The following is a 17066-nucleotide window of genomic DNA, read 5'->3' as shown; positions in this document are numbered from 1 at the left end:
TACCCATTTCAACCTCCTGACGATCCTGAGTTCTCCCCAGTTGACAGAGGAGGAAACTGAGGCTTGAGAACGGGTCAAGGTCCCTCCGCCAGGATGTGGCCGACTTTGATTCAAGCTTTCAACCCCAATGCCAGCTGGTAGATGCCAAATGCTAAATGGGAAGGTACCAGATTAATTCAGCCCAGATTCATCCAGCACGCATTAGCATTGATGGAGGCACTGCAAGGCAACAGTGAACAGAGGAGACAAAGACGCTGCAAGGTCCATCTCCATTCATTCATTCATTCATTCATTCACCAAGTGGGGGAGCAGGGCAATGAGGCCTGCGGGGACTCGGGCCGATGCCTAGGGTCACAGGGCAGGAGAACTGAATGTTACCAAGCCCCACACCCTTAAATGAATTTCCAGAGAGGGAACAAGAGTGAAAGAGAAGAGAGACAGAGAGAGACACACACAGAGACAGAGACAGAGGGACAGAAAGAATGAACGAGAGGCTTTCTCTCCCTGGGCTAAGTCACCCCTTCCAAAGGTTGGGGTGGGGGATCTGTCTCATAAATTCAGGCCCCACTGATTAGTCCAGGGCCACAGAGCAGCACAGACCCAGAAGGGAAGGAGATGTCATATTAATGAGGCACGCGTTAGCACCTGACTGCTCTGGTTGCCGTGTGACCCTGGGAGAATCACCACACCTCTCTGGGCCAGCCGAGGGGATGCCGGGATCCTGCACCTTGAGGGCAGGTGTGAGATCTCAGCGACCTCGCGTGCACAGAGGGCTGGCTCAGAGCCTGGTGCACCCCTTGGCTCCACACCTAAATGCTGGGTCCCAAAATGACCATTGGGACTCATCACAAGGCTGAACCCAGGGAAGGAGCTGGCTTAGCCCTTCACCCATCTTTAGTCTCCTGCGAACTGGGTCACATAGTCAGGTGGCAGATGTCTCCTATGTGAAAACACCAGGTCCTCTATTTGAGGGTCAGTGATATGGGCTTCCCTGAAGTTATCAGGAAGGTCTGGAGAAATCTTTTTACTGGAAGCTTGGCTGGAAAGAGCCCTGAGTGGGGTTCAAAGCTGGGGGTTCCGGCACTTGCATTGCCACTCACTCACTGTGCTACCCCAGGCAGGTACCTTTTCCTGTCTGGGCTCAGTTCCACCTCTTCAAATCATTAATAAGGTCCTTGAGAAAAAACCTGGATGCAAGGCGCGTTTTCAATCATTAGATGTCATTCCACCCTGGTTCCCAAGCCCCATCAAGCTTGCCTGAGTGAGAGATGGTGGAATCTCAGGACCCAGATTAAGGTCCCCTGTCCTGGCTCATTCACACCAAGGTTCACTTGTCAGTGGGCAAATCTGCCCACCACCTCGGGTAATCAGATGAGACCTCGCAATTTTGCTCAACTATAAGACCACAGAAGTCACAACTCCTCACAAATATGACATGGACACTTGGTCACCCTGGAGGGTGTAAGGAGATGAAGCAGGTGCCAACTAATCCTCCCCCAAAATAGGAAGCATTTGCGTCGGGCTGGAGTGTCGGCACTTGCAGATAAATCAACCGGCAAAGCCTGCCGGACTCATGTGCCAGCCCCGTCCACATAGACGTTGAATCCGGTATAAATGTCCTGACCGCTTTGGGGGAGCGAGCAAGTCCACTGTCAGGGGGACTGCCACCACACGCCTCTTTCCCAGGCGCGGGAGCAGGACAGGGTCGGGCTAGACGGACAATTATTCTGGAAGAGGCAACCTCCCCGGTTGGATCTATGGGAACCCCACCACCTCCCTGGAGTGGGGGAGGGGCAGCACTGGAGGGGAGGAGTTCTCACTGTTGTTTTAATATTTTAAAAAACATAATAAGCTTACAAGATCTGGGGGCTCCGAGTCCGGCTGCCTTTTCCTCAGGGAAGAAAATCTCTGTTGGCTTCTCGCAGAGAAGCGGCGTAAAGATTCCCGGCTGCGGGAGGCGAGGTGTCGGAAGGACGAGGTGCGCTTGAAGGGGGTCCGGCCGGAGGGCTCCCCACTCGCCCGCTCGGGGCCCACCGTGCTGGTCACTAAGTTGAGGGCCTCCTGGAAGGACCTCCGGACGGTCCCCATCCACTGGGTCATGTGGGTTTGGGCCACCGTGAGTTTGTCTCCCAGGTAATCCATGGGGCCGGGAGGTGGGGAGGCAGGAAAGCGGTGAAACGCCGGGGTCCTCTCCCCTCTCCCTGCTGTGCGCCGCCGGGAGTCCTGGGCTGCCTGGAGAGGAAAGCCCGCAGCCCTCTTCAGCCGGCCCGAGAGCAGATAAACATCGCTGAGCCAGCAGCCGGCGGCATCCGCGGGGCTCGCTCCGAATCGGAGGCAGTTCAGGGTCAGGCTGCGAGTCCGCCCCCCGGAGTTGTGAGTAAACACGCTGGCAGCTCCAAGATCCAGTTCCCAGGGCTCACCGGCTGGCCGGCGGGCTCGGGTGACGAGGAGCTTTGAGGAACTGGGCTGCCGCGCCGGCTCCAGGGCGTGACGGTCCCCGCGAGGTGGGGGAGGAAAAGGCGGTGGCCCCCGGGCACCCTCAGGCACCTGGGTCCTCACTTTCCCCCAGGTAGGCGGCACCCCCCGGGCACCCGCGGCGGCGGCGGGGCCCTGCTCACCTGGCCCACGCAGGTTTCCTGTCCTCCGGCCGGGGGTTCCAAACCTGTGGGCCGGCGGTCAGCTAGCTCATTTCCGGAGGCAGCCACCAGGGCCCCGGGTCCCCTGGCTCGGCAGCCCAGGATGACATCAGCCCCCGTTCTCAGCGAGGGGCTTCGCTGCCCAGGAATGCCGGAGGGGCCTCGGGGAGGCGGCCACCCAGGGAGCTGACGTCCGCCCCCATTTGTGCTTCCTCTCCAAGCCCCAACTCGCTCACCGGCCCGCGGGGCTGACGGTGACTGCACGTGCCCGGCAGCCTATCCGCCCTGTGCCCTGACCGCGGGCGCACGGGGAGATGCGGCTGCACGTGCGTGCACGCGGGCGCCTGTGTGCACGTATGTCGGAGATCAGGCGGCCCGGCGAAGGCTGAACAGTTGGGAAACTGCCTCTGGGGTGACAGGCAGCGAGCGTCTGGGGACCTCTGGCTGGCAGTCAGTCTGTCTCCCTCTGGCGGTCCATTTCTCTGTCAGTTTCTCAGCCTCTCCTTCCTCCCCCTGTGTCTTATTTTCCACTTGTTCCTCCCTAAGCTCCTCTCTCTCTCTCATCCTCTCATCCTCTCTCTCTCTCTCTCTCTCACCTTGCCAGCCTTATCTCCCTCCTCCCTAAAAGACAACACCCAGCCAGGTGAAACAGCCCCCGAGGTCCCCCAAGGAAGGAACTGGGCCGGGCTGTATTTCAGTACAGGCAGAGTTGCCATGGCAACCCTGGGGCACAGCATCTGCCCCATCCTGGGTGGGCAGGCGCGGCACAGGGATGAACAGGAATGATTCATGGTTTATACTAGGTCACATGAGCTCCTGGGCTTTAACCCTTGTGGAGCTGCAGTGGCTGGGGGGCAAGGTGGGAAATGGGAGGCAGCAGCATCTGAGACTGGAGGGGGTGCTTGTCCGGAAGGGTGAGCAGCAGCCAGATCCTAAGGGGAGGCACACTTGCGGAAGGAGCTTTCTCCTTCCAGCAGGGATCCACCCTCTGTGTTACAGATGAGGAGATGCAGACTCAGAGACGTAGATTCACTTGCCCAAGGTCACACAGCAAGGGTACCACCAGAGCATGGGTCTGGGCTGTTTCATCCCCGCCCCTGCCCCATTTTCCGGGTCTGACATGGCACATGGTGCAGAGTTGGAGCTCAGTAAATATTTATCGTTCAAACGCCGAGTCCAAGAGTGAAACTTTGATCAGTCTGACTGCATCCCCAGCGCTTTCCCCTACCCACGTCATCTCAGTTTTGAACAAATATTTGATCCCTAAACACCGATCAAAGGGCTTCACTTGAGAAAGTTTTTCACGGAGGTGTCTCTGACAATGCAGCTGACGCAGATCTCCTTCTTCTCTGGATTCCCAGTCCTTACAAATGTTCGTTTGCTCATTCATTCTTTCACTCATTCACGTAAACATTCAGAGACTGCCCTCCCCGGGCCAGGCACTGGATACAGAGACTGAGGGCGTCCCTGCCCTTGAGGGCTCCCAGTCCAGTAGGACACTATAACGGTGGCTAATATTTACTGAGAGTGTGACTGAGTGTCCAATGCCATTCTAAGTGTTCATAGGAATTAACTCATGAATCCTCACATGAACCCATTTGACAGGAGGAGACTGAGGCCCAGGGAGGTGACGTCACCTGCCAAGTTCTTCCAGGGTGGTAGGCGGCCGCCAAGATGGCCTCCAGGGATCCCTGACCCCTGTTATTCACACCTCAGAGTGGTCCCCTCTCACAATGAGTCCGAGTTGGTCTGTGTGCCCAAGAGATAAGGCAGGAGTGACAGTGTGTGATTTCCAAAGCTGGGTCCTACCAGCCGCCATGTTGTGAAGGCACTCAAGCAGCCCTGGGGAGAGACCCACGTGGAGAGAGTCTGAGGCCCCCAGCCAACAGGCAGCACCCACTTCCAGCCGTGTGAGTGAGCCATTTTGGAAGCAGATCCCACATCGCCAGGCAAACCCTTGGATGACTGTGGCCCTCAACTGCAACCTCACGGACGACCCTGAGCCCGAGCCATCCAGCCAAGCTGCTCCCAAATTCCTGACCCACAGAAATCACAAGAGATTCAAATGCCCAGAGGCAGGATAGTGCCTGGGCCATTGGGAAACCAAGGGCTGGAGCAGAATGAGGAGAGAGAGGGGAGGGGGACAAGGGGCTCTTGTAGCAGCCTGCACCCCATGATGCAAATGAGAAAAATGTGCACAGGGCCCCAGATCCTACCTCCATATATGTGTCTGGCCCCACCCACCACCCCATACAGCCTTCAGGGTCCCAGGGCTTCTGGCCACCAAGGTTTGCCCACTTTCCTCACCTGGTCCGTAGCCAGCCTCCTGCAGTGGGCGGGCCACTTGCCCAAAGGGCCAGGGACTTCCAGGGTGGGAGCAGTCATGAGAAAGAGCTGAGTCCTCCCCATCTAACCCCAGAAAAGCCACACCAGAAATACCTAAAGATCTGGAAAGGGACGCAACTTTTTAACAGACCATCTGGACACAGAGGTGGGAAAAATTTACTGAGAACCTTCCGGAGGAAAAACGTTACATCAAAGCAGCACCTACAACACCTTTAAAGTGATAATACCCAGTGTTGGTCAGGCTGTGGTAAAAGAGATACATTTACCCACAGATGGAAATGGAGATTGGTATATTATTTCCTGAAGGGAATTTAACATTGAAGATCAAAATTCTTAAAAACAATGGCCAGTTAATGACACACATGCTGAAGTGTACTGATATCTATAACTTATTTTGAAATGCAGCCAAAAAAAAAAAAGAAAGTATACACTAAGGAATGGATGGATGGCTAGATTTTTCTAAGGCAAATATAGCAAAATGTGAGCAATTATAGAATCTGTCTGGTAGGTATATGTGTACGTCCTGTACAATTTTTCTGTATATTTGAAATTTTTCATAATAAAATGTTGGGATGGGAGGATGCGCCTGCCTTTTGATCCTGCGTTTCATGATCCAATTCCACACCCAGCAATCTGTCTGGAAATGAGAATGATCTATACAAACATTTTGCTATACAGGGGTGTTCATCACAGTTATATCTGTGAAAAATTCGTAAAAACCTTATCGTCCAACAGAAAGAGACTCGTTCAGTGCTGTGCCGACCCATACTGAAGTCAGAGGCAAAAGAAAAAATCAGTGACACTGATCCTGTCTTTATGTATAATGTCGACAGTTTGTTCACCATGGATTTTTGAATTAATTTTGATTTTTAAAAACTACTGCATTAAAAGTTATTTATTTTGAAAACCCATTATTTTGGTGCTCTCTTAAATTTTGGGCCCTAGGTGTGTGCCTCAGTCACCTCACCCTAGCCCCAGCCCAGGATATGCTAAATCAATATAGCTTCATGGTTAAGGGTTTGTAGACCTGCCTCTGGCTCTTATCAGCTGTGTGGCCTTGAGGAAGTTACTGAACCTCTCTGATTTTCAGAGATGAAATCATCAAAGTCATCATTGTCACTGATGCTGTTGGAACCACTTACTGTGTGTGCCAGGCATTGTATTACATTGCCTGCTCCTCCCAACAATGAAATGAGGTTTGTACTAGGATTATTACTCCCATTTTGCAGATGGAAAAACTGAGGCAGAGGGAGTCAATGAGCAGCCTAAGGTCACACAGCTATTAAGTGGTAGAGTGTGCAACCCCCAGCCTCGCACCTTGGACAAGGTAGAGGAGGACTGGCCTTTGGCAAATCAGCCTGGATGGAAGACAAGTGTCGGGAAGAGCAGAGGAGACCAAGCAGCAGGCGGGATCACAAGGCCCCACCTCCTTCCACAAGGGGGGAGATGGGTGCAGAAGGGAGCTGGAAAGCCAGATTGCTTGCCTGCTCCCCGCTCCCGGCTCCCCTTAGGTACAATGTGGTCTGAAAGTGTGACTATAAAAAGCGTCACTCTCTGAAAACTGGGGCAGCCTGAGCGCTTTCCCTGCCAGAGGACTTTTTTTGCAAACTCTTCTGTTCTCTCCAGGAAACTCTTGGGATGTTGCTGGGCATCAAAAAGGAAAGAAAGCCATCTCCTTACATAATTAATCCAAAATACTCTGGAGAAGCTGCTGTGATCCAGGAAATAAAGGGGAATTTATCCACAGTATGAGGTGGGGCCCAGAGGTCACCATTGCCAGACAAGTGTGTGCCATCACAGAAATCAGAATGCGGTCATTCATTCATTCAACAAATGTTCCCTATGCCGTTACTTTGTGTGAGCTCCGTGCTGACCCTGAAGGAACCTATAGTCCCTGAAGAGCTCGGGATAGCTATCTGATCTCAGCCATTAAGGGGAGAGGGTGTCCCAACAGGCCACCTCAAATCTGAGGCTGTAGCATTTTTCTCCCCCAAATCTGATACAAACATGAACACTCTAGAGAATCCCTCAGGTGGAAGAAAAAGCCAGAAAAAAAACGAACATTTGCAGTACAAGTACCAAGGGCTATAACAGACTAGTGAATAACACACTATGATGGGAATGTAAGTGGGGGAGGTGAAACCCAACCAAGAAAGTAGGAAGTTGAGGAAAGAAGAGCAAGGGGAAGATGATCATTTACTGAGGATCATTTACTATAACTGGAAGAAGGAGATCTGGGTAGGGTCTTAAAAGATGAATAGGAGTATTCCAAGAAGGCTGAATGGCACGTGCAAAGGCCACTGGGCATGGCCGTATTCAGTCTTGCCTCTGGGCTTTTTCACATGCTGTATCCCCCGTATCCCTGCCTAGAGCTGCCTTCCCCTGTTCTCCACCTCTGTTGGACGTCCCCGCACCCCAAGGCCACCTTCAGCAACTTCAGTCTTTTCCAAATCTCCCCCAGGAGGTCTCAATTACATGACTCTCTGCACATCCTGCTTCCCAAAAGATTGGACATTCCAGAAGTAGGCATCCTGGGCCTCGAAACATACTAATGTTATATTGATAAGGAGGTGGTGTGGTAGAAATAATAATAACCATTAATTGAGGATTTGCTGTGTGCCGGGAACTGGTCACCCATACACCTCACCTCACATAACCCTCACAACAACCCTACAGGGTGAGTCCTGTTATTAATTATCCCCATTTTGCAGAGAAGGGCAGTGAGGTTTTAAAGAGCTGAAGGTATTTGCTCAAGGTCACTGAGCTGGCAAGTGGGGTTCTGGGACTTGAACCCAGACCTGTCTGATTCCAAAGCCCTCCTCCTTCTAGGGCAGAAGCCAGACTCTATCCACACCTCTAAGACCCCTTAAAATAGCCAACTCTGTCCCAAGCCCCATGCACGAGGGCAGTAACTATTCCACACACTTCTCTGGTTGTCTTCAGACCTCCTTGGGTCAGGAAATGCCTGCAGAAGGACTTGTCTGGTTGTAAATCAATTTCCTTTCTTGACAACTGGCCTAGAGACTAATTCCAGGGACCATATGTGGGAAGGGCTGACTTGTCGACCCAGCTTAAACCTGTTTTCTCTCCCTGTGGGATGGAGCAAAGGTTTTGGAGAGCTGACCAACAGCCAAACTTCTCATTTCATTGAAGAACCAGGCCCAGGCAGATGGCTGTCCCAGACCCACAATAAATCTATGTCAGGCGCCATGATCTTCCATAGGAGTCACTCACGAGCTGGACTTTGACAAGGTCTCTGGGATGTGCTCTGCTGCCTCTTGTTCAGCCCTTTGCACATGCTGTTCCCTCTGGCTAGGACACCATTCTACCCGTTCCTCACCTGGTCAGCATCTATTGTCCTTCACAGCTCAGCTTAGGGTACTCCCTCTTCCAAGAAGCCTCCCCTGATTCTTCATGCCCCCCAGCGGTGGGTGGTCACCTCTGGGCTCCCACTTTGCCGTATGACCCCCAAGCATCATTAACAATCTGAGCTGTAGCTCAATTTACCCATCAGTCTCCCGACTGGACTCTGAGCCCAGGGGCAGCAGGTATGTGTCCTGTTCACCCTTGAATCTCAGCATCCGGCACTCAGCAGGCACTCGACGTGCCCACCGTGTGAAATGAGGGAATCACTGAGGTTTGAACCCCAGTCATACAACTCCCAGCATCCCTCTCCCTAGGCTTGTTTCCAAGGCAACAGGGAAAAGAATTCTGATATGAGAACAACAGAAAAAAAACAGAAATAACTTGATCTGACAAGTCAATCCCAGATTATTTATAAACCAAGCCCAAGACTATTTCCTTGTGTTCATTTATCACGCTCTTATTCAAACAGTCATTTTAATGACCTAAGATGCCCTTAATTAACCTTGGAAGGGGAGGGGGGGGAAAAAAAACCATCTGGAAAGGAAATCTTTCTAGAAACAGCCAGGAACTCATCTCCCTGCTTTATCAGGCCCCACCCTGAGCTCAAGTGGAAAGTAGCATTTTCCACACTGGGGACAGCCCGCTGTGTGGCCCCGCCCGGCGTGGCAAGGCCAGTCTGTAATTACAGCCCCTCTTTGAAGAGGTAGGCGTCTAATAAAGCTGCAGGCCCTGGCCTCCTCAAAAATGGAAGCAGGCTGGGCTGAGGGCCCCGCCTGATTCACGCTGCTGGCTGCCCAGTGGCTCTGGGGCAGTGGTTTCTGGACCGCTGCCACCCACTCCTCAGGCTTTCTGGGAAGGAGAAGGGGACCCTAATGGGGTCTTTGTCTGGTCGCCTTGCTTGGGGTTGGACAACACGTCTCTTTCTACCAGAGCAGCTGAAATTCCACATTTTTGGATCAGTTAGTGAAAGAGAGCAAGATGTTCTTGGGGAACAAGAATTAGAACTGGGACAAGGGATTCATGATGTCCCCTAGGAAATTTATCCCTGAGCAGTGAGCCTGCTATCCTGGGCTAAGTGCCCCCTAAGCAACACCCTAAGATTTGAAGGCTCTCCCCGAGGATAATAAAAGGCTGGAGGAATGAGAAGAAGGCTTCCTTTCCCTGCTCCCTCCCTCCTCCCTTCTGACTTCAACAAGCATTTGAATGAGGACCTACTATGTGCCAAGCGCTGTGCCAGGTGCTGGGGACCCCACCCCTGGCCCCCAGAGCGGTTTTATTTGGGCTTTGCAGTAAGGATGATAGCGAACTGGAGTAGCCCTTAGTCGCCGAGGGCCTACTGTGCGCGCCATCACCTCCCTGACCTGCATAAGCCAGAGGGGTTGTGATCCCCGCTGTACAGATGAGGACACCGAGACACCGCATGAGGAAGACCCTAGCCCGAGTCACATGGCTGCCGCGTGCAGAGCGTGGCTTAAGCCCAGGTCAGGCTGAGCTCACAGCCGGGGCTCCTAAACACGGGGCTACCCTGCCTCCGTGAGCTCCCCGGTTCATGGCAGAACAGGGCTGGATCTGGGGTGCAGAAGAGGTGGTGGCAGGATAAAGGGCCTTACCCCTGCTCCTCTTTCTTCCTCTCTGCTTCACTTCCTCAGACTCGGGTGGCCGTGAACCCCAAGTGAAGCCTGACTGTGATGGGCACAAGGTTTCCCGAGATGGCCTCAGCCGCCTCGGCAGCTCCAAGGACCCCCAGGTCTGGGTGGCCTTGGAGAGCCCCCTGTATCCCACCTGCCCCGGCTGAACGGAGAGGAGAGGGTGGGCCCTGGGCCCACTGACCCAGGCTTGCGGCCACCAGGCTCTGCCCCCAATTACTGGGGGTCCCCAGGCAGCGCTCCCCTCCTCTCTGGGAGGCCGGGGAGCCCAACTCAAAACCCCAGCTGCCTCCTCTCAAAAGCCTCCTGTCCCAGGCGGACTCAAACACCGTGTGGCCTGGGGCACTCACGTGGCCTCCTTTTGCCTGTGGTGCCTCACCTCACAAATGGAAATCATGACACCTGCCTCCCAGGTAAAGGTGCACAAAGTAGGCCCCTGGCAAAGGTAGGTGGGATGGCGTCAGATTCCCACGGGGCTGTCTGCAGCTGGAGTGCTCACATTTTGAGAACAAACTTTTGAAGAAAAATGTTCTCCCAAACGCCAAATCAACATCTATTCAAACGCTGCTAGGACGCGGTTAATATTTCCTAAGCACCAACGATGGGCCAGGCCCTACGCCATCTCATGTCATCCCCACACACACATGGTTAAGGGCAGGCCTCCCATGACTGACTCCTCACTGTGTGACCCTGGGCAAGTGGCTTGCCTTCTCTGAGCCCCTCCTTCCTTGTCTTTAAAATGGGATAAAAATGGTCCCCTCCTTCCCAGGTGGTGCTGAAGGTTATGTGATGTGTGTTCTATCTCGTGAGAGCAGAACAACTATCCCCATTATACAGATGAGGACACTGAGGCAGCGAGAGCAGAGGCTGAAGGCTGCACAGTCACTTAGTGGTGAAGTCTGGCTTGGAGGCCTGTGCTCTGAGCTGTGGCTTGGTGGGCAAGGGGACAGTGGGCACTGGGGAGCCGGCGCCTCTGGCCTCCCAGGCCCACCTCTATCATTCCCACTGCCCAGCTCGCCAGCCCTCGGCCACCCTCCTCTCATCTCAGAGCTGCTGTGAGTAATGGTCCCCACTCGGTCCCTGCTGGCTGAGGCCTCCACACAGGCACGGCTTTCTCCCGACCCGGCTAGAGGTCTATTATCTTGTGCCTTGTTTCTCAGCTTGTAGAGAGCCCCTCCTCTGCACTGCCCACACTGTTCCAGGAGCCACGCTGTGCTGGGCAGGAGGGCAGGAAGGGGGGCGGCCAGGCAGCCTTGGCATTTTGACAGAAGTGTGTCGCCCCATAGGCCCCCACAGTACCCACCTGGTAGGCACGAGGCATATTCTGGCAGAGTCCTGGACCTTGGCCAACCTGGACTCACCGCTGTCTGGAACCCTCCCGTCGCCAGGGCAATGAAGGTGAGACCCCCAGCTCCCTCCACCCAGCTGCCTCCTGCCGGGAAAGGTACCGCCCAGCAGCCCCAAACTGACTGTAGCCCACACACCATGATGCTTCTCATTTCTGAATCTTAGCTCCTCAGGGACTCTCCCTCCCAACCACCCAACACAAAGGAGCTGCCAGACCCTCTCTATCTTAGCACCCTCTCCTTCACACATTCTGTTATACTACCTGGTGTTTTCCTGATCGTTTATTTAATGTGATCTCTCTAACCAAGGCTCGTGAGAGCAGAAACCTTGGATGTCTTAATATCTGCTATTGTCCCTGTGCCTAGCACACTGGAGGCTCTCAGTAAGTGTTTGCTGAATGAATGAATGAAGTGAAGAAGAGAAAGAAGGGGTGAGGAGGGGAGGAGAAGTGGCAGGGGGTGCATATAAGAGGGAGGGGAGGGGAGGGGAGAAACACTATAACATTTGTACTGCAGTCCCATCCTCTCCTCTCCTCTCCTCCTTGGTCAATTCCTACCCACCCTTAAAGATTTCACACTGATGCCCCCACCTCCAGGAAGCCTTCCCTGCTACCCTTCCCACTCAGCTCAGTGTCTCCTCTGGGCTCCCCAACCCCTGAACTTCCCCATCACAGCGTTCTCTTAACCATAAATAAAAGGGCTAATTTCCACACCCCTTTGCCCACTGGCTGCAGATACTGGAAGGTCAGTGCTGTTTCAATTTCCTTCTGTATCTCCAGGGCCCATCCTGAGGCCTGGTGCACAGCTAATGTTTATCAAGGCCTAACCACATGCCAGGCCCAGGCTGAGCACTTTGTATCAGATAATTCATAGACTCTTCAGCATCACCCTGTAAGGAGGGGGACCATCTTATACCCATTTTACAGACAAGAGAAGTAAGGCTGAGAGAAGGCAAGCTACTTGGCCAAGGTCACACAGCAAGGACCCTGGGCGACCATTATACCACACTGTCCTCCAGCACCGACTATGTGCAACGCTTTAGGCACTTTACATAAATCTCATTCAGTTCTCATCAGCCCTTAAAGGAGACATCAAATCTCAGATGAAGGAACCAAGGCCAGGGACATACAGGGTCCTCATAACCAGCTCAAACTCACTCAAGACAATCGGGCACCAGGAAACTAATCAAAGAACTGGCACAGAAAAATACAGCCATGAACAGCATTCTTCTTTCCTGGCCAAGCCTTGAAAATGCTGGCTACTAACTTCCCACCCTCTCTTGTAGCAATAGCATGGGGATGGGACCAAATCCTGGCCAATGAGATTTTGTGGGGAAGTCTGCTGGGTATACTCAGGGAGAAGTTTTCCTCCCAATACACCCCCTCTTCCTTAGCTGGATATTGTCAAGTCTCCCAGGAATGGCTGGAACTGTGGCAGTCATTTTGGGAAAACGAGGGGACAAGATGCTGAAGAGAGCGTAGAAAAATGGAAAGAATCTGGGTTGATCCACTAATCCAGGATGTGGCAAACTTTTTTAAAGGGCCAGATAGTAAATATTTTAGGTTTTGCCAGCCACATGTGGTCTCTGTCACATATTTTTTGGTTTGGGGGATTTTTTTTAAAATAATCTTTTAAAAATGTAAAACTCATTCTTAGCTCACAGGCCACAGTGTGATGAACCCTGCACTACATCCCCTCTACCATCAGGTGAATTATGTGAAGTAATACACATCCTTATGGTTTGACCCATCTTTATTGGGGGTGGGGGGGTTCTTTTGCTACTTTCAGCATCTTCAAAAGCATCTTCACTGATAAAATGACAGCGGTGTACCAAGTGCTGGTGAGGATGCAGGGCAACTGAAACTCTCAGGGGATGAGATGCAAAATGGTACAGCCACACTGGAAAACAGTTTGGCAGCTTCTTAAAAAGTTTAACATACACCTACCACATGATCCAGCCACTCCACTCCTAGGTGTTTACCCGAGAGAAATGAAATCACGTGTCCACACAGAGCCTTGACCAAGAATGTTCAGAGCAGCTTTACTCACGTGAGCCAAAAAGTGGAATCAACCCAAATGTCTGTCAACAGATGAATGGATACACACACCGGTACATCCATGCAGTGGAACAGTCCTGAGTGATAAAAAGGAATGAGCCGCTGATACCCACTACGCCACGGATGAATCTCAAATAATTACGCAGAGTGAAAGAAACCAGATGAAGAAGAGCGTGTGGTGTCCAATTCCATTTACATAAAAGTCCAGAAAATGCAAACTCATCTATAGTGATAGAGAGTAGATCAGTGGTTGCATGAGGGCAGGGAGGGAGGGATGGATCACAGAGGGGCACGAGGAAATTCTTAGGGGTGAAGGATGTGTTCATTATTTTCATCGTAATGGTGGTTCCTCGGGAATACACATATGTCAAAACTCATCAAATTACACACTTTAAATATATATGTTGTATTGTACGTCAATTATATCTCAACAAAGCTGTCACACATACAAAATAACAGTGGTGGCTCTTACAATAAGTGGAGCCCTGAGGGTAAGGGACGGGTGGGTGAGTCTTGGCCGAATGGGACCAGCAGAAAAGCAGGGGAAGAGGGAAGGTGGGAGCCTGAGAAGCCAGAGGCCCCACACCAGACCTCATGTGTCTTGGGTGAAGGTGATGTTCAGCGCTGCCTGCTCCATAATACAGCCGAGGACAAGAAAGCAGGTCTCTGAAACGTTCCTAACTTGGCAAACAAGGCCCCAGAGGCAGCCCTTGGGGACGGCTCGGGGACAAGTGGCCTGAATTCGTCCAGCCTCAAGGACCCTGTGGGCTGTGCTGAACACCCACAGCTCTTCTGGGACTTCCCAGGTGCCAGAGCTGGTGTCTGGGGTGCCAGGTCTCTTCCCATCTAATGAGACCCAGGGCACACACCAGACGGAATTCCCTGGAAGCCCTAGACTTTGTTTTTTCACGCATCCCAGAAAGAACAGGAAGCATTCCCAGCTCGCTCTCCAACCACCATCTGCAGCAGGCCGGGGACAGGTCTGGCTCTGCAGCTTCCGGGCCTCCTCCCGCATCAGACTGGATCCCGGGGACAGGCTAATTGCCAGCAGGCCGGCAGAAACCCGGCCTTCCTCCCTCAGGCCCTGCACCCTCCGAGGGCAGGGGGGGAAAGGGGCGGGGTTTCAGGCCAGATCCCAGTGCCTCTCCATTCTTACCAGACAAGTTATTTCAAATTTGAATAATAAATATGCTAACTACCTTCTCTTCCCCTGCCAAGTGTTCTCATTTCAAAATGGACTTAATGAGATCCCTTGGCAGAAGGACTTCTGGAAGCAATGAAAATGCTGTGCAGCCTCGAGATGCCAGCAGCAAGTGGCACTTACTGGAGACCCAGTGAACAGAAACAGGCCAGGACGGGGTGGTCATCACTCACGCACCTGCCGTGGGCTGAGCACGGCGTTCGGTGCGGGGCAGGTGCCATCGTATCTTTTAGGTCACTGATGCTCTGCCAACAGCCCCATGTGGTCTTGTCTCCACTTGAAATATGAGAAACCTGAGCCTTAGACCTGGTTCCCAGGTTGTACAGCATCAAAACCTGGCCTGTCTGCCAAAGAGCTGTGTGACTTTGGGCAAGCTGCTGCACCTCTCTGAGCCTCTGTTTCCTCGTCCATCTGTAAATGGGGATAATAATAGTGACCTCTGTGGAGGGATCACTTAGCACGTAGGAAGTGCTCAGTGAATGTTCGTGCTCAGCAACTTGCTGGGGGACGAATGGCTGGATTTGAACCCAGGAGCCTGCGTCCGAAGCACAATCAGTTCTCTCTTTCCACCAATTAGTAAGTCCCTCTCCCTTCACTGAAAGAAATCAAAGCAATCAGAGGAGAGTGAGCCCACCCCCTCTGGCCCCCGCATCTGGGAGCCCGCCTTGCCTCCCTCCAGCTGCCAGGCCAGCCCCTGCTCTTACCCCACTCACCAACTCTAGGGCATCACCCCTGCAGCTGACCACCCCTCTGTCCCCTGCAGCACCCGAGTCTCCCCCTCCGCTGGACCAGGCCCATCAGGAAAGCCTCGACATCACTCATCTTCAAAAGCCAAAGGGAAACCTCCTTCAATCCCACTTCTCTCCCTGCTTGGAAATCTAATGGTGCCTCAAATGTGCCTCAAAGACACCAGGAGGAAACTCTTGATGCCTGGCCCCAAATCTGCCTTCTCCACACAAGTTCCTCCACTCACCTCGCTGTCCTGGCCTGAAAACTGGAAACCTTCCACGGTCCCTTTCCTCCCCTCCCTCTTCCCTCCCCAAACTACAGCCAGAACCAGATCATTTCTCCATCCCCATCCCCACCCTGACCCCAACATCCCTCCTCAGCACCAGATCCCAGCCCCCATCTCCAACCTATCCCATCAGCCGCCACCAAAAGCATGCCCTCAGCTCTCCACTAAGACCACAGCAAACTCCAAACGCTCTGCCCTGGCGCTCCAGGCCCCCACCTGCCTCCCCCTATCCCCCTGCTCAATACCAGGCCGGCCATATTGACCCCACTATTGGCCTCAACCCATCCAAGCTGGTTCCGGCCTCAGGGCCTTTGCATGTGCTGTTCCCACCACCTGAAACACTCTTCCCCCAGATCCCCACGTGGTGGGCTCCTTCTTTCAGATCTCTGCTCAAAAGCCACATCCCTTTAGGGGCCTTTACAGCCACACCTCCTCCCAGCTTCTATCTGCCACATCATCCTGTTCTACTATCTTCATACATTTATCAGTATTTACTTTTCATATATATTATCTGTCTCTCCCACTGGAACACACACTCTGCTGGGGCAGGGATGCTCAGTGCCTAGACCAGTGTCTGACACAGAGAAGGGGTTCAATAAATAGTTGCTGAGAGAATAAACAAATGAATAAATGAACGAACAAATAAATAGTGAATGGACACACATATACACCATACAAAACTCTATGGGGCTCAGTGTACTCATCTCTGAAGTGGAGGTGGTAGTTCCAGCACCCGCAGGATGGTGATGAAGACAAGCCCCGAAGGATGGGGCCCAGGAGAGGCTCAAAAAAATACTTGCTGGTTAAAGCACTTCAGCCAGCGGACACCCAGCAGCAAGACTCGCCTCTCAAAGCCTCACTGCATTAAACGCACTTAAAAGCCAAAATTCTGTAACTGAGATACAGCGGTTGAAGGTCTAGTGGAGACCATATGTAAGAACACTATTCGCTGTGTTATCAGGTAGCCATGGCAACTGAAATCTTCAAGTACAGTTCCATCTCGCTTTAACTTTTTATGCAGTAATTTCCAAAAGGAAATGTTCAGATTCTTTTCTCTGGTGACATTCTACAGAATAGACATCCTCGTTTGGCTCCCAGAGGAAAAAAATGCAAAATGTCAGATTCCTACGAGATAAACTGGTTTGCAAAGAAAGATGTTTCATTTCTTTAAAAAATGTGAGTCTATTTCTGAGAAGAGGAACCAGATCATCATCATCATAAACACTGTTATAAGCAAATAAAAGTTTCGCTTGTAATGGAATGGACTGGAACTTCACTAGTTCACTTGGTCATTCAACAAACATTCATTGCATGCCTGCTGTGTGCCAGGCCCTGTGCTGGACTGTGGGGACACAGCAGGGGATGAGACAGATGAAGATCCCTGCCCTCATGGAGGCTGTGGTCCAACAGGATAGACATCCAATGAAAGAGCATTCCTGGCAAGGAATTCCTA

At 52.4% G+C, this 17066-nt stretch overlaps 1 protein-coding gene across 8 annotated transcripts in view; it reads right to left on the bottom strand.

Annotated features, from left to right (window-relative positions):
• The window catches only part of KIAA1671, a 187016-nt gene that overhangs the window by 62835 nt on the left and 107115 nt on the right, over positions 1–17066 (bottom strand). The window contains exon 7 of one of the 8 annotated variants that reach the window (XM_082417372.1): positions 13390–13474. The exons of 6 other annotated variants lie outside the window; for them this stretch is intronic. In XM_082417372.1, coding sequence (XP_082273498.1) covers positions 13424–13474 — 51 coding nt within the window. In that variant the 3' untranslated portion in view covers positions 13390–13423. Of the gene's footprint in view, positions 1–1857; positions 4008–13389; positions 13475–17066 lie in introns of those variants that run through there. One more of the 8 variants, XM_082417375.1, reaches the window with a different exon arrangement.

This window comes from Balaenoptera physalus (genome assembly GCF_965194825.1).
Source record: "Balaenoptera physalus genome assembly, chromosome: 12".
In the NCBI taxonomy this organism is placed as follows: domain Eukaryota; kingdom Metazoa; phylum Chordata; class Mammalia; order Artiodactyla; family Balaenopteridae; genus Balaenoptera; species Balaenoptera physalus.
Note: the sequence above shows the minus strand (reverse complement) of the source record. Positions and strands in the feature narration are given on the sequence as shown.